Below are 24,725 nucleotides of genomic sequence, written 5' to 3'. Positions count from 1 at the left end.
CTCTTATAGGTTATTACAGAATATTAAGTACAGTTCCCTGTACTATACAGTAGGTCCTTGTTTGTTATCTATTTTATATATGGTAGTGTGTACTTGTTAATCCCAAACTCCTAATTTATCCCTCCCCCCCATTTCCCTTTGGTAACCATAAGTTTGTTTTCTATGTCCGTGAGTCTATTTCTGTTTTCTATATAAGGTCATTTGTATCTTTTGTTTTTCAGATTCCACAAATAAGTGATATCATATATTTGTCTTTCTCTGTCTAACTTACTTCACTTAGTATGATAATATCTAAGTCCATCCCTGTTGCTGCAAATGGCATTATTTCATTCTTTTTATGGCTGAGTAGTATTCCATTGTATGTATGTGTATGTGTGTGTGTGGGTATACATATATACATCTGTGTATCTGTGAGATAGATAGATATATCAATCACATCTTCTTTATCCATTCATCTGTCAATGGACATTTAAGTCACTTCCATGTCTTGGCTATTGTAAATAGTGCTGCTATGAACACTGGGGTGCATGTATCTTTTCAAATTATGGTTACGGTTAGGTTCTTAAATGAGTGGCTCCTGGCTCCAATTTAATTTACATGAGTTTCCCTGGAGATTAAAATGCAGACTCCGGGGATCCTGCTCTGGGAATTCTGAACGTGTAGTCCTTGGGGAAGGTGGGAAATATGCAATTTTAACAAAGATTCTGACGTAGGCGGTCCCAGAGCCCACCTGGAGAAACACTGCTCCAAGTGAAGGAAGGAAGACCAAAATCCAAAGTCTAACTTTCCAGGTAGAAAGAATTCTTGCTCCCATCATATCTGAAATCCCCTTTCTCTGTGGTCTGATGGTCAGCAGGACATTCTGATTTGCTGGACTTTGTCATCTTTTTCTCCATCCTCCCTTTTACACCTACAAGCATGGTTTTGCCCACATGGTCTGTAGGCCTCTGTGGCGAGACTGTAGCTTGTCGTTTCTTGGACAGGATTCTTCCTTCTGCTCTATCTGTGATAACATCCCAGCTCCTGGCATGCAGAGAAAGCACAATAAAATTTTCTTGAAGTTCCTATGTGCTTCTTTTCAAGAACTTAAAATCCGTTATAAAGATCACACCTTATAATGCCATGGAAGTGCTAAACCTCACATTTCATTGATTCTCTGCCAGCCATCTACCAGTTTCTGAACTGATTAATTCACATAATTCAAGAAATCTGCACCTAAGGCTGGATAGAGGGGCTGCAGACCCTGCACCTTGTTACAAAGCACCATTCAGAGAATAAGCGCTCCTACAAATCAAAAAGCGACAAGAACAGGGGCTCTCCTCTTGTATCCAGTTTCTCTCTGAAGTTAAAACGGAAGCAAGGGCAAAGCCTAAGAGAGCACCCTATTCATTCACGTGTCCCTATATCAGACTATTTACGCAGCTAATACTTGGTGAACCCTGGTGACTTATGTCAGGCTATGTTGCAGAAGCTAAGGAGGCAAAGGTGAGGCACGGCCTTTGCCCACAATGATCTTAAAATGCAGTGGGGAAGAGAGGTGTCATAAAAATAAGCCCAGTGTAGTGTGACACCCAACACGGGCAACCTCACCAGGGCGGGGAGAGCCTGTGAGTGGGAAGGGCAGGTTGATGACTTAAACTTTGCCTCCATTGACTTTTTATAATGAACCATATACTGCTTTCCTAATTATTAAAAAAAAAAAAAAAATCCCAAGGTGAAATAAACTTGGAAATACAATGGGTAAATGCAACCATTAAAGGATCTTAGAAGGAAAAACACTGTCTGTGGTCCTCAACACTTAACATGGAATAACCAGGCTTAAAATGCCAGAGTCCACTCTCGTCCCAACCATCGCTGACGACCAGACTCCAGAAAAAAGAATATTGGTGACTGGTTTCCCCCACCTTTTGCCTTCTGGGTGTGCCTGAGACGGCTCATTCCCATGCCAGACACCCATCAAACCCATACACATTATGACCCAACTTATGAAACTCCTCCATTAATTATATCACGGTCAGCCGTCCAAGACACACATCACGTCAGGGTCGCTCCCGTGCCTTAGAACTGGCAGATCCAGCAGGAAACCGTGATGGCTGTTGTTTCCTCCTGGAAATGGGGGCTGCAGGTGTTTTTCAAGCACTTCTCTAATCTCGCAAAGAGAGTCCGGAGAAAGGCACAAAACAACAAGCAATGAATGCCATAAACCGCTCGGGCGTTGCTTCTCCGGTCACAGATGACCTCCCAGATGCCAAATCAGCCCACGTTCACTGCCCATCCAGCCCCTTTTTCCAGGCAGCCTTCCCGGATGTGCTTCCCGCATCTGGCTCCCAGGCAAGGTCTTGGGATGCTCCCGTTTCTCCACCTGCTCCTTCCCAGCCTCTGTCTCAGGCTCCTTTTCATCGGTCCTTTCACGACGGTGCTCCCCAAGGTCCTGCCTTCCCGCAGCCGTGCCTGGACCGTCTCATCTGTGGCGACAACTCCATCCATTGATCTGCAAGCGTTAGCTCCACCCGTGAGGTCAGTCCTCCGGGGAGTCTGACGTGGTGGCAGTCGGCCACGCTCTCGCTCGGCTTGTCTATGACACCAGCCAGCACTGCTGAGCAGACCAACCGCCGCTCCTTCTTGGATCTTCCTCTGCTCTGCCTTAAATGGTGACATCCTGCACGCCCCTGCCCTTCATTCCCGCAGCCCCAGATATCCCCTGCACAAGGATGCCTCCCTAACCTTCACCTCCCCTGAGCCTCAGACCCTGATACTCAGCTGCCCACCGAACACCTCCACTGGGATCTTCCAAAGGCATCTCCCCCTCATCTTTGCTCTCAGTCCTGTCCTGTCTTGCGTCTCCCGTCTCCCCACGGTGGGAAGTGGGAGTTTATCCCAGTCGCAGACCTCTCACTCGCCCTTTCCTCCACATCCAACACATCCCCTCCCCATCTGTCACCCACACGCCTGGTCCAGTATCTCCCTTTTTCCTGCCCCCCCCCCTCCAGTCTCTCCATTACCCACATGGATGCCTAGCCTCTGCCTCCAGGCTGCCCCCATTCAACCCCATGCTCCCTGCTGGTGCCGGGAGACCTGGGAGTCACGCCCCGGCTGGACACCCTTTCACAGCGCCAACCCTACCCCCACCCCCCGGGTTTCAAGAAAACACTCCCTAGCCGAGCCCACAGGCCCCCGTGATCCCGCCGCCATCCACCTCTCTCCGGCCTCGTCTCTTGCCATGCGCTACGGTAATACCTTGCGTTTCCCAAATTTCAGACCTTCAGACACACACACACATGCTATATCATCTGCCCAGGAACATCCTTCTTGTCCTTCTTGTCATTTCTTCGTCTCTACCTGCAACTTGTTCCTCAGAGCTTGAGTAAATGTCATCTTTCCCAGGAAGTCTTCTTAATACTCTTCCCTTCCCCAGGAATGACGGAGACCCCACCCCACCCTGGGCTCCTTCAGGCACACCTCTGACACCGTCCTGTCATCGCAGATGGACCTGGTCCTTTCATTCCTGTCCCCTAAATCCCTTGAGAGCCATCACCAATCTACCACTAGCCAGCTACCACTGGCTCCTAGCACAGAACTCGAATACCTGGTGCTAGTTTAAAAATTCAGGAAATGAATACAACTCATTCTAAAACTCTGTTCCTGCTCCCTTGTCCCTTATCTCAGTGAAGTGTGCGTTCCAGCCAAGACTTCACCAGTGCTTTGCTGGGCCTTTGGAAATACTCTGCCGTTATTTAGAACGCTTATCTGAGTTTCTCTCTTCCCATCTGGATCCCTGAGGAAGGTCAGAATGGTTGCCAGCACAGTCAAGAGGCATTTTAGAAATAAGAATAACTTCAGCTGGCTGCAGGGAAGGTCTCCAGAAGACCATCTGCTTAGGAAATGCCAACGAGCTACAGGGAGACCTCCTTGCCACGGTCCAGTGGGTCACATATAAAGGCTGACTGGTCCAGGACAAAAGCCCAAGGCAGGGACCTTGATAAGAAGGTCTGACTTATGGATGAAAAAGATGTGGTACATACACATAATGGAATATTAGCCATTAAAAAGAATGAAAGAATGCCATTAGCAGCAACATGGATGGACCTAGAAATTATCATACTAAGTGAAGTAAGTCAGATGGAGAAAGACTAATAACATATGATATCACTTACATGTGGAATCTAAAAAACAAAAAAAGATACAAATGAACTTACAAAACAGGATCAGACTCACAGACATAGAAAACAAATGTATGGCTACCAAAGGGGAAACGTGGCGGGGGGAGGGATACATTAGGAGCTTAGGATTAACATATGCACACTACTATATATAAAAATAGACAACCAACAAGGACCTGGTGTAAAGCACAAGGAACTCTACTCAGTGCTCTGTAATAACCTATATGGGTAAAGACTCTGAAAAAGAATGGATGGCTGTATACGTGTAACTGAATCACTTAACTGTACACCTAAAACTAATACAACATCGTAAATCAACTGTAGTCCAATACAAGATAAAAATTAAATTTAAAAAAAGTTATGAAGGCCCGAGTTAGGTGAGGGAGGGAGGAACACCCGTGACCCACTCAGTTCCCGGGGTGCCTGCTGCCGCCGCGACTTAGTTGAGGCCTCTGTGGTGTTACTTGGGGCTCCCCCACCCCACTCCCCAGCTCCAGGCCGCCTTTTGCTGGGGACGCGTGTGGAGTCATTGGCACCTGGCCCTCCCATGTTTGTCTACCTTGCTCAGGCCCCCTTGTTCCTCTTGGTCTACCACTCATCCACCCCACTGAATGGAGGAAGCCTATGCTTTCACATCCTGCAACGCCATCAAACAAAGGGTGAAGAGCAAAGTTAAACACTCCAGGGCATCAGCCCTTAACGTGCAATAGCACTTCCACTGAGCACCTTCACAAACAAAACGTATGTCAGGTAAACACGGAGCTGATTGCTTCACAGAACCTTAAAAGCAGCGGAGCGCTAGTGCTGGGTCTGCTTCTGCCCACGTTCTTTCCCGTGTCCCTCTCTCTGCAGCCACATGGCCCTGGGGGTGGCTGTGTCTCCCTGACTGATTTCAGCATGAGAATCCTAAGTCAGGTAGAGACTTCTAAACTTCTTACTCACCTCTTACCTCACTCTGTCTGGCTGCCTTTGACTTATCACATCCTCTGGAAATTTCTCCATCTTGTTGGTTATCTACACCAATCCTACCTTTGAAACCTGTAGCTTCCTGTTGACATTAAAGTTACAGATCAGTTCGTGTTTTCTCCAGAAAGACGAAAAGGCAAGAGTTATTGATGAATCTGCCTTGTTAAAACAGTTAAATATTTAACAGTAAAGGTTTGGGAAATGTTCGCAAACCTATGTGAAATGAACAAAGGCAAGACAGAAATATCTATGTGGTGCATAACCCCAATTTTTGTGAAGCAGGTTATGAAAAGGAAAAAGATAAAGAGTAAACATAAAAACATTAATGATGACTATTTCTGGGTAGTAAGATATGACACTTTTCTATTGGGGAGACAGAACTGTGATCTGGAATCTAACAAACCTGGATCCACTGCTCACTCACCCTGCCACCAAAGACAAGGTTTTTAAATCTGAGACTCGGTTTTCTCACCTGTTTAAAAAGGGGGATGCAAATTTCCTTCTTGGAGGTGGTTTGAGGATTAAAGGCGATAACACACGACGCACTTGCTTAGCCTCACAGCTCGTACACAGTAAGCCCTCAGTAAGTGTTCTGGGGATAAAGATTCACACAGTTCTCTTGGGTTTTCAACAGTGTTTCTTTACGTTTCCTTATTATTAATTCTCAACAAGCAACATGTGCTTTAGAACACATAAGCTGGAAAAGCAATGATCCTGATAATTCCTTGCTCTACCCTTCCCCAGTCTTCTCAAGGACAGGTCAAATGGAATTCACTTTAAGTACAGTGAGGAAAAAGAAAAAAAAGGACACCAGCTAAACTGGGGCTACTCTATGTTGCAAAGAAGAATTTCCCAGAGGGAAACCTGCTGGCTAGCCCAGGCAGAGCCTCAGGTGTACTCCATGGGTGAGATGAATGTCGGTGGGTTAAGCAGCTGAGTCACCCAGTCGCCAGGTCAGTGACCGTGTGCTCGGAGAAGATAAGGCTACGAAAATGTGTGCCACGCTAAGTAAATTCACGTGGGACCAGTGATCGATCTGTATGCCGATGGAGCCAGGTACTGATGTCAACATGTCAGCGTGTCACCTGTCTTCAGCATCCTTTTCAAGAATTAAACGGCCCATCACACTGTTTGCAGAATATTCACACTCTGAGAAAAGAACATGATATGATCTTAGCCACTGGCAGTTAGAGACAAAGTCCTATCCATAGGAGAGGGCCACACCTACTTCCAAGGGACCTGGGACGTTCACGTTGTCTAATCTCTTTCCTTTTCTTTCAAAGGTAAAGCCCCATACAGTCTTCATTTTTGGCTTTCCTTGTTCTACGCTTCTGGCAACACACCGGTCTTTTGCCAAGACAGCACAACGATGACCTTAGCAGGGTCACATCAGAGCATCCCAAGAAAGCCCTACTTTCTTTCATTAGATGATATTTCCTTTTTGGACATAAAAGATGGACAAATCACCTCATAGGGTGGACCAGTTCTACTGGTGGTTGAATTCATTCACTAGGTAGAATTTCATGAGTTTAAATCTCTTAGGATGACTTTTTCCTATTTTCATCTCCAAATGCAAAGAGCACTTAGTCATAAATATTGCCTATATTCTTTCTCTCAAAATAGACTAGAACTATCAGCTCTACCTTTATCATGCTCAATGTTCCCCAAATAATGAAAAGTGCCACCCCTCTGGGTTTCCCATTTCAGCTCCATCACTAACTAGAAATACAACTTGGAGGCATACCACAACTTCTTCAAGCCCCAGCCTCCTCATCCTCGTCAGTCATCCTGAGATGCTTCTACCCAGCTCCCAAGATTGGTGTGTTGAGTAGATAAAATACGGGTGTGACGAAACAGCACAATGCCTAGCGTAAGGCACACAGTATCTAGACATCACTTCAGGTAGAAAGCTCCCTGTGTCACTCTAGCCTTCAGACGTGCTCGTGTCCTCACCCCTGCCCTGCATGCTTATTCTCACAGTCCTAGTGCAGATCCTCATGACCCAAAACAAAGGACAATAACAGGGTTAATTCCAGCAGCCAACACTGAGTGTTCATTACATGCAAGGCACGTTCTTAAGCCCTTTACACACACAGCCTCTTTTAAGAGTCACAATACCATTTCCCAGATGAAGAAACTGAGACACAGAGAACTGAAATAACTTATCCAAGATGGTGACCCCTGTCCTGAAAATCTTTCAGGACCCCATGTTCACCAGAGCAAGCGCCTCAAATACCCCTCACACATAAAACTCTTGTTTTCAAATTATACTTTAAACCAGTTTCTAAAAATTCAAATTAAAAAAAAATCATGCATACTTGCACAGGTCTTATGCAGTTAGCAAATGGGTGGCCACCCATCATGTCGATCCGTGTCTGGGTTTACACATTTCCGTGCAGGTGTGGAAAGGAGGCTACCCTTCCTCTTTGGGGGCACACATCTGAATTTCCTGCACATGGGTCACTCACTGGAAGGTTGTGACAGTGCAACAGAATCGTGTGTGTGTCTGTGTCTGCGTGTGTGTGTGTGTGTGTTTACTAGGCCGGTATGTGATCAGTGACATAAAACCGTACAATTCCAGGATTCAATTAAATGCCAGTTGGGGCAGCTGCTGCTCACGCCTTACCAACAGCTGGCTTTCTCTTTTTCTTGTGTAAATACCTAACTGCACTTCCCACCTCCTTTCAGTTAAGCTGGGGACATGAAACTGGCCAACAGACCATGGATGGGGATGATGTAGGCCACTTCTCAACACAGCCCATAAAAATCACCCAGGCACAAACCCCGTTTTCCCCTCCCACAAGGACCCTGGTGGCCGCTAGTTGAAGCAACACATGCATCCAAGGAGGAAGATATATAGATCCCTGAATATACAGAAGAGAGCCTCTCACAACCATCTCCCCATTCCACACACCCCCACCAAAAACACACACACACACACACACACACACACACACACACACGGGAAGGGACTGTAAATTGATCAGCAATAAAATTTCTCATTCTGTTGAGCCCTTGAGAATTCTTTAGCCGCGCAGCACGGCTTGTGGGATCTTAGTTCCCCAACCAAGGATTGAACCCAGGGCCACGGCAGTGAAAGCGCCAAGTCCTAACCACTGGACCACAAGGGAATTCCCTCTTCTCTGATTTTGGATGAATCTTAACATTTTCAGTGAGTAACCAACAGACAAGCACTGAGATATTTGCATTTTAATGATATCATTGCCTCCATAAATGTATAACAAATATTTGAAAAATTTTTCCAACAAACAACAACTCAGCTGAGGAGTCCACTCTTCAACTCCCTCCAAATTTGCAACTCAAGTATAAGAATTGTTAAAGACTGCATGATTTCCAACTTCAAACCAAAAATCCCCATTATTCTCTCAAGTCTCTTTCAAATCAGTTACACTGTAACTGACACCTCTCTGTGTGCCCTGAGCACTTTATTTGTATAACTGTATAAGCCATCAATGTTAAATTACTTACATATGTCTGTTGTGCCTGTAGAATTACCTCCTTAAGGGATAGAAGAATTCAGCAAAGAGCCTTACACAAACACAGTAAGTACTCAATAAATGTTGCTTGAATTTAAAAAAATAATAATTATGAGCTATAGTTGATAACCACAAACAGTAAAAAAAAAAAAAAAATGGCCTGTATCCAAGGCTTTTTCAAACTGAAAAGATGTAAGAATCAAAATTTATTATTAGCTTGGAGCAGGTGTGTTAGACTGAGGACATATTCAATACTTACAAAGTCAATTTAAAAACCAAATCATTTCTGGGCTTCCCTGGTGGCACAGTGGTTAAGAATCCGCCTGCCAATCCAGGGGACAAGAGCCAGGGCTCGAGCCCTGGTCCAGGAAGATCCCACATGCTGTGGAGCAACTAAGCCCGTGCGCCACAACTACTGAGCCTGCACTCTAGAGCCTGCAAGCCACAACTACTGAGCCCGCGTGCCACAACTACTGAAGCCCCTGTGCCTAGAGCCCGTGCTCCGCAACAAGAGAAGCCACCGCAAAGAGAAGTCCACACACTGCAAGGAAAAGTAGCCCCCGCTCGCCGCAACTAAAGAAAGCCCGCACACAGCAAAGAAGACCCAACGCAGCCAGTTAAATAATTAATTAATTAATTTAAAAATAAATAATAAAATAAAATAAAATAAAAACCAAATCATTTCTATATATAATCCTCTAGTTTCAGTTCTCAGTCCTGCTCCTCAGTCCCCCTTTCCTCCTCGGCTTCTTCATCCTTTTCTAAGACGTGTCTTTTCTAGCTTAATAAGCTCAGAGCATTGTTTCTGGTCATGGCAGCATATTGCTGTCACCATTCTTAGGGAGAGATGCCATCCAGCCCTCAGCTGCCTGGAGGCTTAGCATCTCTTGGCTCCAGCCCAAGTCACGTGACAAAACAGGTGACCTCAAAATCAAAATGAAGCACCATGGCCACCCACCCTCAACCACTTTTACAGCTGGGCACTGTCAACCTGATACCAAGGAAAACTGCCTAATTAGAAAGTGAGCAGAGACTGGCATTCCACATGTTGGGTTTTTTTTTTAATCACTGAAGTATAGTTGATTTACAATGTGTTAATTTCTGCTGTACAGCAACGTGATTCTGTTATGCATATCTATACATTCTTTTTCATATTCTTTTCCATTATGGTTTATCAGAGGATACTGACTATAGTTCCCTGTGCTCTACAGTAGGACCTTGTTGTTTATCCATCCTATATATAATAGTTTGAATCTGCTCATCCCAAACTCCCAATCCATCCCTCCTCCACCCCATCCCCCTTGGTAACCACAACTCTGTTCTCTATGTCTGTGAGTCTGTTTCTATTTCACAGATAAGTTCATCTGTGTCATATTTTAGATTCCACATATAAGTGATATCATACGGTATTTGTCTTTCTCTGTCTGGCTTACTTCACTTAGTATGATAATCTCTAGGTCCATTCATGTTGCTGCTAATGGCATTATTTCAATTCCTTTTATGCCTGAGTAATAATTCCCTGTGTGTGTGTGTGTATATATATATATATATATATATATACACACACACACACATACCACATCTTCTTTATCCATTCATCCGTCGACGGACACTTATGCTGCTTCTATGTCTTGGCTATTGTGAATAGTGCTGCTATGAACATAGGGGTGCATGTATCTTTTCCAGTTAGAGTTTTCTCTGGATATATGCCCAGGGTTTTGTTTTACTTCAGGAGAAAACACTACAATTATGTGCCTTCATCTTAGCCCATTCTGTGTAAATCCAACACTGTTTTGGAAAATTCATCACCCGGCCACAGAGCAGTGCAGGACTGAGTGAATGACTGAATGGGGGAGGGGTGGAGGAGGGATGAGGAGCTACTGACAATCTCTAAACGTTTAGAGAACCCAGGACTGACTGAAGTTCGTACTGACCTAAAAACTATATTCAGAGGTGTTGACCTCAAACTCAGGGCACCATCTCTATTACAAACCTGCTAATTAAAGAGAAAACAAGAAAGAGAAAGTTATATAAACCTACAACTTATTCAGCACAGCCACAATTTTTCTGGTAAGTGGGAGAGAACCATATGAATTAATAAAGAGTAACAATAGTTTACTCTTTTATACTTTTTTGAAATTGCCATCCGAGGCAGATTTTGAGTACTATAAAATTATCAGTGTCCTGGTTTATTTACCTAAGTCAGCCTTAAGTAATGCATGGTTGTTTTTGAAAACTGATCCACTCGAAAACGTGAAACCACTGGTCTGAGGATACGCAAAGTGACAAATTCTGAAAGAGTTCCAAAATCATTTTGAGCAGAGGCATTGCTGTCAAAATTTCCCTTCGGATTTAACAATTTGCATCACTAATTTGTGATAGATTTTCACGTTTATCTGATAAAATATCATGGATGTTTCTTTATGGGACAAAAAAAAAGGAAGGAAGGATCTGTTTGCATAGTTTATTCCAACTCTTTCAGTGTTTAAAATGGAAAGGTGATTAGAAAACGTCACAGACGCCAAATTTCTTTCCACCTCCACTTTGAAAATAATTATTATTATCTGGAATTAAAATGTGAGTGGAAGGCAATTATATGTTTTCTATTATTAACCCCTCCCCCTAACAAAAGAACAGGTAAAAAGTTAAGACAGAGAAAGGGCCTGTGATAGGAACGTGGCAGTCCTTGTAAAGACAACCAAGCCAGGTCTGGGGTAGAAACTGTCAGCTCTCCACCCTCAGGGCAGAGTGGCCCTGTGGGGCTTCTCTTTGAGGGGTGTCTCCTGTACCATTTTCACAGTGACTGTGACAAAGAAACTCACCGACTGATAACACAGATTAAGTCTGTGTTAATCCAGCGGTGTGCTAGGCAGAGCACTAAGCCTGGCCCCGAATTAGGCAGAGACAGAGAAGGGAACAATGGCCTGATTGTGTAAAGCCTTAAGCCTGCGTGGGCGAGAACTGGCCTCTGTCACACTTCTGTTGTGGGTGTATGTAGTTATTACCCCCAAAAAGCACTAACTGTTCATAACCAAGAAGGAGGACTTCTAGGCGCACTGGCTGCCTGGCTTGCCAGAAAGAGCTTTTTTTCAGGACACACTCAGAAGCACCGAGACGTGCTGTTATACAAGGGCATTTCAGCAGGCTTCAAAATTGATCTTAGATTTCATTAAACAAACCCACTGCCACAGAGCACAGACACTGATCCTCATCTTGCAGCTGGACAGAGGGCGACTAACCCAAACATTTAATCCAAGTCTAGCCTCTCGACTTTGTGGGATGATGATCCTGCTGACGGATTGGATAAGCTGTCCATCTCCTAACTCTGAAGCTCTGTCCCAGTGCCACTGAGGGTTTTGTACTAAAACTGTCTTTTAGTTTCTTGTTCACTCAAGTTTGCAAAGTAATTCTCCAGAATGTGCAGTCTCTGGCCATGTTTGTTCCGCATGCAGTATTATTTGCCCCATAAGAGAAATAAACTCATGACTTCTTTGGCTGTGCTAATACTAATAGCATTTCCTTAACTTCATCCATCCCTGTTCTACCTTCACAATTTTTGTCATCCTGGTAGAGCACCTGTGTTCTTTATTATTTACCTCACTCTTTTAGATCAACTTTGTTGAGTAAGATTTATTTTTAAATCACTAACATGAATAGAAAGCCATTATCATCACCAGATATAAAAGATAAATATAACAATCAATACAATATAGTGCTATTAAGTTTTACAGAAAGCAACCTAAAGGGAGTAAAAAGAATTTTAAATAATAAGGAAAGAGGATAACTTCCTCGCTCTGATTTAATATTAAAAACTGCTGTTTTGCAGTACCACTTAAAATCTTCTCTAGCAGTGCTGGTGGCGTATGCCTTACACTTTGGGGGAAAAAAACTGAACTAAACAGATAATGATACAGTACTGTGATGTAAGTCGAATTACAGCATAGACTATAAAATTCAAATTACTAACCCTCTGGGCAGGACTCATGATGCACTAAGAAAGTCCACCCTACACTTGTGGACAGCGAGATAGTACTCTGGGGTAGTACCTCTTCTCACGTATCCAGAAAGCATTTGTCTCCAAGAGCTAAGAATCAGTGAGCAGAGAAAACAGACAAAAAGTCCGGGCATGAAAGCGGATGCGCTTCACCACAGAAAACTGCATCAGACCTTAACTTGAAGCCTATAGTACTATCTCCCTCCCTTGAGCAGGGAACATTAGGAAACGTCTAATTTTGCTCCTGGAATCAAAGCCGACTTGAACTTCAGTCAGCTCTAGCCTCTTACCCTTTAGCCAGGAATATCCTGGAGGTTTCCCACCTTCCACATGGGCAGGTGCGGGACCAAGAGAAACAGCGAATCTGGGCTCAAAGCCACAGGAAGCTGCTGAGGGGCTGTTAGGAGCGGGCTTGGGGGTGGGGATGGCTAAGATCTCCTTCTCAGTGTGTTTGGCATCCCTGGGGAGCTTCCTAGCAATGCAGCATCTCCAGACCCATCCCAGACCTACTGCATCAAAATCTACATTTTAACAAAATCCAATGGTAATTCATGGCACGTTCAAGTTTGACAAGCACTGATCCAAAAGGGCTTGAGTAGTCTGACACCAACATCTCGTTTGCCTCCCTCCTCCATGGGCGAGCGACACTTTCTGGAAAATCAGGAACTGAGGAAGGCAACAAAGGTCCTACCACGACAGTGGCCAGTGCTGGCCGTGGCCCTGCTACAACCCAGGGACTGGGCAGAAAAAGCCTCTGATCACGGAGAGGGCCTTCTCCGCTGGGGCTGCAGAAGACACACGGGGCTCCAGACACGAGCCCCAAACCCTTACAAACATCTGCATCCACGCAAAGTGCGGGTCCTCCCACTGCCTCTCAGGCTGCAGACTCTGTAACCTGGATTCACCTACTCAGCTGCCTAGGAAACTCACATTAATGGGATTTTATGGGCCAGAAGAATGAGAGAGGAGACATAGGGAGATTTGCCTGACCTGGAAACAGCTCCAGACCCACGTTCCTGTTGGTTATAGTAAAACCATGACCTTGTTCTGCTCTGTCATCTGTGCAGTTTTTTCACAACCACAAAGAAAGGCCCCTCTACCACCACCACCCCATTCCCACCACACACACGAGCCAGAGCAAGGCTTTGCCAATAGGCGAAGGGGGAGTTTAACTCCCCCAGCATTTCTACAAGAGCCTGATTAAAAGGGAGCAGATCTGCGGGATCCGTCACAAAAGTCCAACACCTGCAGAAGGAGAGGTTGAAAATGAGGCAGGGAGAAAAGGAGGGTAGGCATCCCAGGGAGATAAAACACTGTGTGACCTGACACGACTGCAGTGAAAGCTCACCTCCTCTTATCAACATGCTGGAAGGTATAAATGGACATGTGGAAAGAGGCACGTAGCCCTTCTTTCTTCCTCTGAATATTTGAAAAGACACAGCTGATGTGGAATCTGGTAAAACTGGCCGCTTGACAATGCTGAATTCCCACAGAGCATCTCTTCCCATCAGAGTCAATAATAGGACTGCAACCTTCAAGCTTTATGCGTTCTCTGCTCCCAGATAATTAAAGCCAATACTTCTCCTCTTTCTCAAGTATTTCTGGACCCCTGCTTCTCTTCCTTCCTAATGCCAATTTCAAAATGACTATTTGATTTCTTGGGACTGTGTGATTTCAGCGACCATTTTTCAAAGTCACTGCTTCCTTGCAGAGTTCATAACCAGCCAGTCTTTACAACTGAGATCATCGCTAAGACAAGAGAGAGCAGTTTCAATCACATACGCCTTAGGTAAGGGAGACGCAGGACAGCCTTAGAGGCAAGGCTGGCCTCAGAGGTCCGCCCCCTGCTACCCTGCAGTGTGAGGGGACGCTGCCCATCAACAACTTCTGCAATGAGGGCAGGGCCGCGCTCTGTACTGCTTGCCACCCCTGTACCAGGGTAGCCAATACCCAGGGTGCCCAGTGACCGGGAGCTATGGCTTACGGTTGGCTTAAAAAGATGAGTTGGGTCAACCAGGCCTCATTTAGAAATGGCAGCCAGATGCCACAGCAAGGGCAGAGGCCCAGAAGTGCATGGTGAGAAACCACAACAAACCAGGTCTGCAGAGGCCAGCTCCAAAGGACAGAGCACCCAGAAACAGAAGAGAGAGGCCAAGAAACCACTCAAATGGTGTCAGATGTGGACCCCGGGGCAATGCTTTTAGCAAGTCAGCTCCACCCCACACCCCATCCTTACCATCAAATCCCTTTTACTTAATCAGAGCTGACCCCCCTGCAACCAAATAAGCCATTGTAAACAAGCCTCCCAAACTAATTTTTTTCACTCTTTCTAGTACCTGCAAGGGAAGAAATAATGCTCATGACAAATAAAGGTAGACGCTATATCAAGAGCATATGGCTTGGCCTAAAGACAGTTTCCAATGGATGGGATCTGAGAGGTGGTAGCAATTTACAAAGTGGAGGGTAAAATCATTCTTTCTTCACCACGTTTTCAATCAAGTACTGATTATTATTGCTGCCTTATAACAGTGACCCACAGGAAAATACTATTATCCGGGCCTTGGGGTTTCTGCAGAGGACATCAGATTGAAAGAGCCAGACCTCAGGGTCACTGAGAAGGAACCTACAGATTTTTGTAGGAAAGCAAAACAAAACACAATGCTGGTGTGTAATAGGAGAGACAGAAAAGGATTATCATTTTTATAAACAATAGATTACATATGGGCTTATCCTCAGGACATTAAACCGGAGTTCTTGCAAGGACTGAATTCCACCACTAAAGACAGGACCCCTGGGAGCTGCCTCTTTAACTTGAAGTAATTAATCAAACATGCTCCAACAAGCCATGGGACCAGTCTGCCCGGGGAATGCTCTAAGGGCTGTAAAACCCAAGGTAAAACCAGGGTACCCATTTAAAAGTGAAAGGTTAAACAGGATATAAACACCCTGCTAGGGCATTCACTTAAAAGGAAGCAACATTACAGTGAAATCTGAAAATCAAAATAAACTCACAAATATGCCACACAAATAATTCAAGTGGGCAGACCTACCCGGGGCCTAATCAGAACTGAATGAAACTGACAGAAATATCTGGACGGCAAGCAGGTCTGTTCACTGCAGCAGGGAGACAGATTCTCAGGGGAGCAGCCCAGGCAACCAGGCCACAGCCATGAGAAACCAACCCTTCCCTAGGGCGCTTTCCCCGCCACAGCAGTCCTCCGAGATCTGGACAAATGACCATACTAGTAGCCCTCAATGTCACCTCCAATCAAACGTGGGGGCAAGCTGCGGATTTGCCTGTCCGCAGCTCCACCGCTGTGAATCAGACTGAACCAACTTGGAGAAAGTTATCGCCTAAAAACTGTCATGACATTTTGGGTAAATACGTATGAGGTGACTAAAGTATTCAATAACGGCATTAATTTCATCCCAAAACATATACATAGCTTTCCTCCAAGAACATTTATCCAGCCATATTTACTAAAACTTGTAAGCACCAGCATCAGAAGAGACAAATGAACAATTCAGGTGGAATCATTTTTTCTTACCATTTCGGGACACATCAAGTTCCACCAGCTGCATGAAGTTTGCTATTTCTGGAGGGAGCCGCTGAATTTCGTTATCGCTAAGTCCGAGCTTTCGTAACTTGACTAGCTGGAAAAATTGCTGAAAGACAAAATAGTTTCATGTAGGTCTCACATCTATTTGCAGTGTAAACTTTTTGCCCAATATGAAATTTAAAAACAATATGTCTTTTAAAAATTAGTGACGATTGCACCAATGTCAATTTCCTGATTTTGATATTGTACCAAAGTCATGTGGCCATGTCACCAACAGGGTAAACTGGGTACACAGGCCATCTCTGTGTACCATCTACAATTATTTCAAAATTAAAATTTTTTAACAATGAATAAGTAACTCAATGAGAATAGTAATGACTCCTTTATATTATCCAGTAGGTGGTCACATTTTCTACTTATGGAACCTGATATGAAATCTGCAATGTTAAATAAAGATATTTGAAAATTAGAGTAAAATATTTCTTAAACATTTTTAAAAGAAATTACTGTGCATTAGAAAATATATAAATATCCCACAAATGTGTGGAGGAGAAAAAAATTATTTTTGGCCAATCTAAAAAAGAACCTGCACTGGATCCTTCCATTAACCACGGCATACAGAGGTGCCTTTTGCGCCACACCCTTTAAAAACTGTACTAAAATAGCATTAAAGGAATTTATAGGGAGATGGATATAGATATAAAAATATGAAATAAAGGCATGAAGACAATTCAAGATGAGAGGGAATGAGAAGCAAACTAGACATGCAACAAAATCCTTGAAGCTAGAAAACAGATAAATTAAATGACAGCTAACGAAAGAATCGATACAAAGCTGAAATTTAAGCCTATGGAGTGAGTAGCCAATAGCAGATTAGGTCCAGGTACCTCTGAAGGAAGGAGAACTGTCTGAAAATGGATATAAAGACAGTTAGGCCCCCATAAGCCCTCCTCTCCCCTGCACAACCAGGCAGGGGACTGGAAATTTCCCCCAGAAGAGCTGACTGTAAGCACAGCTAAGGGCAGGGGTGAGGCACCCAACTGGAAACAGGGGGAGGGGGTCAGAGCCTCCTCACTGAGATCCACCCCCTTCTCCCTGCAGCCAGGCTCCCAGCAGGGGAAACAGACAGACTTACAGACACGGATTATACAATAGGGAAGCCCCAGGTTACAAGCCCCACCCATGCCCTCAGAGCTTCAATTCTCTCCTTTTTTACTTCAAGTGCCTGGATCTCATTTAAACAGAGTCAAGGTTCTCCAGACACTTGAGGAAAGCCCTTTACATGCAAGAGAGTGGGCACCCACACACATCTCAGAAGAAACAAATGTGATGTAGGGAGCAGGAAAAACTTCACCAACCAAAAAAAATATAATTAATACCCACAGAGAAATAAGAGGAAGTGAAGCAGCATGATGCCATAAAAGGCAAGCTTCAAAGAATAAACTCTCAGAAATTAAACACTAGTGCAGCATCAATATAAGAATCCAATAAAAGAGATGAAAAATAAAGTTAACAGAAATCCCTCAGAAAGTAGAAAAGAAAGACAATGAGGTGGAGAAACGGGACAGAAAAAAATAGGAAAATTAGAGGATCAGTCCTCAAGGTACTATATCCAATGAATAGGTATTACAAAGAGAAAGAAAACACAGAGACTGCAGAGCATGAGTTTCCAGTTTGAAACGGCCCAACACGTGGACAATAAAATGAATGACACAAAATACATAGGGATACCAAGGAATATTATAAAAGTTCATAACTCCAGAAGTAAGACGATTCTAAAAGCTTCCAGAGACCAAGGGGTTGGGGGGGGGGGGGCCCGGGAAGGGAGGCCATAACAAAGGATTGGGAATCAGAATGGTGCTGGACTCAACAGCAACCTTGAAAGTAAGAAGGCAATGGAGCAATGCCTTCAAAATTGCAAGAAAACATTATTCCCAACCTAGAATCACATACCCAGCCAAACCATCAGTCAGGTATGTGACAGAATAAAGACATTCTCAGACACGCATGGTCTCAAAAAATTTATCCTCCTTGGACCTTTCTCAAGAATCCATCGAGGGACTTCCCTCGTGGCACAGTGGTTAAGAATCTGCCTGCCAACGCAGGGGACACGGGTTCAAGCCCTGGCCCGGGAAGATCCCACATGCCGTGGGGCAACTAAGCCCGTGCACCACAACTACTGAGCCTGTGCTCTAGAGCCCGCGAGCCACAACTACTGAGCCCACGCACCACAACTACTGAAGTCTGCGCACCTAGAGCCCATGGCCTGCAGCAAGAGAAGCCACCACAATGAGAAGCCCGCACACCACAACGAAGAGTAGCCCTCGCTCGCCGCAACTAGAGAAAGCCCGTGCGCAGCAATGAAGACCCAATGCAGCCAAAAATAAATAAATAAAATAAACAAATTCATTAAAAAAAAAAAAACAGAATCCATCAAAATGTGGAAGTATTGGGTTGGCCAAAAAGTTCATTTGGTTAGTGACTATGTTGTTCAATAAAATTCTTGGTGAAAATGAAAAACGTGTCTCTTATTTTCACTTAAAACTGAATGAGTTTTTTGGTCAACCCAATAAATCTAAAAGGAGGAAGATCTGAGATCCAGAAATCAGAGAATCAACAAAACAGAGACAAAGGACAAAACAGTGAAGGAATTCCAAGATGGCAACCGAGCAGCAGGTCCCAAGAGCAACCTGTCTACACTGAAGAAAATATGAGGGCTCCCATAAAAAAAATTAAAAATACCAACACATGTGAGGGGTTATCTGACATGTTTTGGAAGTATCAGGAAGATTTATTTGGTGACAAATTAGAAACTGAAACAGAGAAAACAAAGCAAGCAAAAAAGGAGGGAGTTATTAATTCCAGAAAAAATACAGAGTAAAAGAAGATATAGTCATAATATAAATATAAAATTTGGTTATGAACAATACTTATACAGTCATAATATTTTAATATTTATATACTGTCAAAAACAAAATTTATATTATGTCAATACTGAGAGGATGGGAAAGAAACTGCAAGTGCTAAAGACTCATCTTCCATAGAAGGAAATCAATAAATAACTAAAAAGTGTGTGTGTTGGGGGGGGGATCAAACAGTAAAATCAAGCCATTTAGCAATGTGGAAGCTAATGTCAATAGAAATATCCCAGAGCTGGGGGTTCGCAAAAGCCAGAAATTGGAGTGGGAGAGGGGGAGGGCAAGAGGCTTACTGGATTTTTAGAACATTATTTGCATATATTACCTTGCTAAAAATAGAAATTGAATTTACAAAGGAAAAAGTCTCTACCAAGATGACAGGGTGCTCCAAATGATAGTTGCAAAGGATGGTAACATTTAATAAGCTTCATCATTTCTTTTCCTTTGGTAAAAGGGAATGTAACTTATACAATCAAAAAGAAGGCATCATCTTTGACAACCAGTTGGGCAATACACAAAACGTAAAAAGTTTTTCAAGTCCACTGACATCATAACAATACTTTGGGGCATCTATTCTCCTAACATAATTGAAAATAAGAAAAACCAGCTACGGTGCACAATATGTCTTTGCATATTGTGCAAATGAAAAGCATGTCAAATAAGGGAAATGCTTAGCATGTTATTAATAACTCAACACCAAGCAAACAACAAAAACGATTACTGTAAAGACCAGAGAACTTGAAAAAGATTGACGACGCAAATATAATTTTAAAAGAAGACAAAATGGCAGGTACTCTATGGAAAAAAGCACGCGTGCATGTTGAAAAGGGAACAGGGGGAAAAAAGTTATGCTAGGCAACAAGGGAAATGCATGAACAACTTTATTTTTTTAACAAAAAAGATGTTTTAAAATAAAACGAACTATGAATCTCAGCAAATGAATGCTACTAATTAGCTATATATGACAATGAGCGTGCTCAACAAAAGGACTAATCCTCTGGAGTTCTTTAATCATAGGGCTGAAATTTAATTTCTTAAGGAAAGGTATTGAAATTTCTTTATGTGGGTTACACTAAAGCATTAGCTGACACAAAAGCCATTCAAAAGAGTCACATTTGAATAACTGAGCTTATGCCAGTTGTTCAAAGAGTCTGACAGTTTAATAATGCATCGATGTGTTTACTCAGGCATGAAAAGCTCACTTTGTTTTCCAGGAAAGGCATAACAGCAACAGCACAAAAACCATCACCAAATCCATACATTCAAGGACCATTCAGAAATAATACAAGAAACCAAGTCAACCAGGACTTAGATCTACAGTGAATAATAAGCTAGTTGTATGTCTGTGGAAATGACAACCTGCAAATTCCAACGTCCAACAGAAATCCTAATTTAATCCTAATACTAATTTTAAATCCTAATTTAAAGCAAGCACATTTAAGTTTTGTTCTGCATAGTAAAAGCATCCTCAAAAAGGACCTGTCACAAATACTACTTTATTCAACTGGGGATGCACATACCAGATGGAAAAACAACCCTATCTGACAGCATCCCACAACGAAAACAGTGATTCCTCAATCCTTCCCTCATTATCCTGATGGGATCTTAGTTCGGTGTCCAAATGCTTTAAATTAACTACATTCTATAAGATAGACACAATGCCACTAAGACTGATTAAATCTTCAGGTTTTCAACTTCCGCAGATCGTCATGGAAGAAAACTCCACAAGCTTATAAACGCTTCTGCCTTCTCTCTGAGATGAGCCAGGGCACATGAGGAACAATTCCTGTAGCCCTCTTGGCAGGAGGCCTCAGCAGGGTGATCATGTGACGGGGTACACAGACACCATTCTTCAACCACACCATGTTGATTACAGCGCACTGGCCCACTTAGAGCACATTTTGTACAATGACATGGAAAGAAACCCAAATTGCCTTGGCTTGCTTTGCTACACCACAGTCTTCTTATAGCCACCATTGTTTTTAGTAGATACAGAGTCTTTAATCTGGTTGAACAGAATGTTTCTTTTTCCCATTCTCCATTTCTGGCAAGATTCTTTTTCCTTCTCTTGATAGTGTGAGTTCCTCTCCCTTCTTCTTAGGAATACTCAGTCCTAAGAGAGCTGTGTCCTTTGCTATCACTATACGGCCAATGATCGATCGTCCCCCACTGCCCAAATGTCCCCATAAGGTGGAGAAAACATGAACCACTGTTACAGATTCACCTGGGAGATGACAACATAAAGAATGTTATTAAACTCCTGAAAAAACTGTTTGAGCTGTCATGACACCAAATTTACTCACAGACTTCCTTCTGGGAATCTTCTAACCCTTCAACTAAATTTGACCCCTTTCCATCCTACGTAACTCTCATCACATCCCTACTCCTGTCCCCAAAGACCTGAACTGCCTTTGTGGTCAGCCTCCTTGGTAAAGATGTTGTAAATCAATGGTTCTAATCTCCAGGTGAGAATAACACTTGTTACAGTATTTATCATTTGTATCATCTGGCAGTGTTCTTTTCTACGAGACTTACAAAAAGTAACTGTGACTTTATTACCCACAAATTCTACTCCTAGGTATATACCTTATAATTTTTTTTAAACTCTCACATATTCTATTCCAGAATATATACAAGAACGTGGGTGACAGAATTGTTCGTAATTGCCCAAAACTGTAAATAACCCAAATACCCATCAATAGTAGATCTGACAGAGGTATATTCTTGTAATAAAATTTTTCACAGCAATGAAAATGGAAGCTTACTCTTAGTCATAGTATGGAGAAATCTAGAAATAATATTCAGCGAATGAAGCCAGACGCAAAAGAAGGCATACTGTATTATTCCATTTATATAATATTGAAAAATCACCAAAACTAACTGCTTTGTTACAGATGCATACAGAGGCGGTAAAAAATATTTTTAAAAAAGGCAAAGATGTGATTACTATTAAATCAAGTTAGTGGCTGCCTCTAGGTGTGAGGGAAACATTATGATCAGGAAGGTCATGCAATGGGCATTAGGAGGCCTGCCAATGTTAAACCTTCTAAGCTGAGTGGCAGCTACGAGTATTCATTTTATAATTTGTTATATACTGTAAGCTGTACATTTATGCCTTATGCACTTTTCAGTATATGTGAAATTTTTTATTTCACAGTAAGAAAAGTCTTTTTAAAGCTTTAAACTACTTACTAATCAGGAAGAAAAAATACCAGACAATTAGCACCATGACATCAAATTCTTTAACTCATCAGAGTTAATGATAATAAAAAGCAATGGCATTATGTCTGGAGAAGGGGGAGAAATAAAACGACCAATAGTAACCAAAACAACAACGTTAGAATGATCATTCTGTAGCCGTTATGATATAGCTGTCAACCTTTACTGAGGGATTCTCTGTGCTCAGCAGTGAGCTGAGGACTTTACCTGGATCACATACTCTAGTCGTCTCAACGTCACCACAGTGCTAACACCTACATGTATCAGTCAGCCACTGCTGCATAACAGACCATCCCGAACTTAGTGACTCAAAAGCAACATGACTTTTGGAAATTTCTCACATTTCTGTGGGTTTGCTGGGTAGTTCCTCTGCTGTTTTCACCTGGGCTCACTCATGCAATTACAAGCAGCTGGAGGGTTGGAAGGGCTGGAAGACCACCCTGGCCTCACACTTATGGTCTGGCAACTAGTGCCAGCACCCAGCTGGAGCACCTCTGTTCTCCACAGGTCTCTTTCCTCTCCCTTACGATTGAGTGGCTTCTTATATGAAGCTCTCTGAGTAACATTCAAAAGGAACAAAGAGTCTGGGAGGACTCTTGGGGACAAGACCTTAAAATTTGCACCATGTCATTTCAGTCCATAGTCAGGGGGTTGGAGAAATAGCCTCCACTGGCAGATGGAAAGAGCAGCAAAAATCACACTGAAAAGAGGCATGGGAGGGGAGAAATCTGGTAGATTAAATGGTCCACCGCAAAATGAGGTAGGGGCCTCAGGGGTGCCACAGAAGAACACATACAAAAACTGCACAGATTATCCTAGAAAATTCTATGGTTGATCACAGAGTAATGATTTTTCCCAAGAAAATTTAAACAGAAAATATAATAATATACTGAATAAACTTTGGTTAAGACATGACTTTTGATACACGAGAAAGTTAGGGATAAAAGGAAAAGCCCAAGAAATATTCACAGAATAGTTAAAAGATCCATTGGCTAAAGCAGAGAATTCAAATAATCGTATCCCACGTCCAGAATCTGAATTTGAAAGGGTTTCAGCGAACACTCAAAAATAAGAACTATTGATGAAATAAGCATCAATAAGATACTTTTTCTAATATGTTTTAGTAAAGAGGGATGAAATGGTAATGTCCCCAGGTGAATCACTTGACTTCCCTGGTCCTCTGTGTCCCTGTGTAAAAAATAAGCATTAAATGATTGAAGGGCTGTTTTTAGTTCTAAAAATATTAGGACTGCATTTCAAAATACCTTCAATGTACCATAAGAAACATGAAAATCCTATTAACGCGCAATACAATAAGCATGCAGTTAAAAATGCATAAAATTACAGAAAGTAGATTAGTGGTTGCCTAGGAAACGGGAAATGACTGCTAATGGGTATGGGGTTCCTTCTGGGGCGATGAAAACATTCTAAAATTAATTGTGGTAATGGCCGCACAACCCTGCGAATATACTAAAACGATGAATCATTCACTTTAAACGGGGGAATTGTATAGCCTGTGAATTAATCTTAATAAAGATGTCAAATCACACACAGAACTGGTAGACAATAAAGAAGGAATCCCCTTTGGTAATGAAAGACTAAGCTAGGAACACACAGACATTTTATTTAAAATTGAATTATAGTTGATTTACAACGTTGTGTTAGTTTCAGGTGTACAGCAAGTGATTCAGTTATATTTACATATATATACACACATATATATATATGTTCTTTCTCAGATTCTTTTCCATTATAGGGTATTACAAGATACTGAATATAGTTCCTTGTGCTATACAGCAGGTCCTTGTTGGTTATCTATTTTATATATAGTACTGTGCATCTATTAATCCCAAACTCCTAATTTATCCCTCCCCTCCACCCCACTTTCCCCTTTGGTAACCATAGGTTTGTTTTCTATGTCTGTGGGTCTATTCCTGTTTTGTAAATAAGTACAATTGTCTCACTTTTTTAGATTCCACATATAACTGATATCATATGGTATTTGTCTTTCTCTGTCTGACTGACTTCACTTAGTATGATAATCTCTAGGTCCACCCACCTTGCTGCAAATGGCACTATTTCATGCTTTTTTATGGCTGAGTAATATTCCATTATATATACGTACCGCATCTTCTTTATCCATTCATCTGTCAGTGGACATTTATAATAGGTTGCTTCCATGTCTTGGCTATTGTGAACAGTGCTGCAATGAACATTGTGCATATATCTTTTCATATTAGAGTTTTCCTAGACACTTTTATTTAATCAAATCCCTATATGCACCAGTGAGGTAAAGTTTTTTATGTTCAGTTCACAGATGAGGAAACTGAGGTTTCAGCAATATTTCACGGCTCCCTGATACTGCTGCTAGTTAATAACATTCTTTCAGGCATAACAGCATTAGAGGATCA

At 42.6% G+C, this 24,725-nt stretch overlaps 1 protein-coding gene across 2 annotated transcripts in view; it reads right to left on the bottom strand.

Moving 5' to 3' along the window:
- Positions 1–24,725, bottom strand: part of LRRC1 (leucine rich repeat containing 1) — a 127,155-nt gene that overhangs the window by 65,839 nt on the left and 36,591 nt on the right. For both annotated transcript variants that reach the window (XM_079935434.1, XM_079935433.1), the window contains one exon: positions 16,166–16,283. In XM_079935434.1, the coding sequence (XP_079791560.1) occupies positions 16,166–16,283 (118 nt within the window). The remainder of the gene's footprint in view (positions 1–16,165; positions 16,284–24,725) is intronic.

Source organism: Stenella coeruleoalba, assembly GCF_951394435.1.
Source record: "Stenella coeruleoalba genome assembly, chromosome: 10".
Taxonomy (NCBI): Eukaryota; Metazoa; Chordata; class Mammalia; order Artiodactyla; family Delphinidae; genus Stenella; species Stenella coeruleoalba.
The sequence above is the reverse complement of the archived record's forward strand: the minus strand, read 5'-3'. Positions and strand labels throughout refer to the sequence as shown.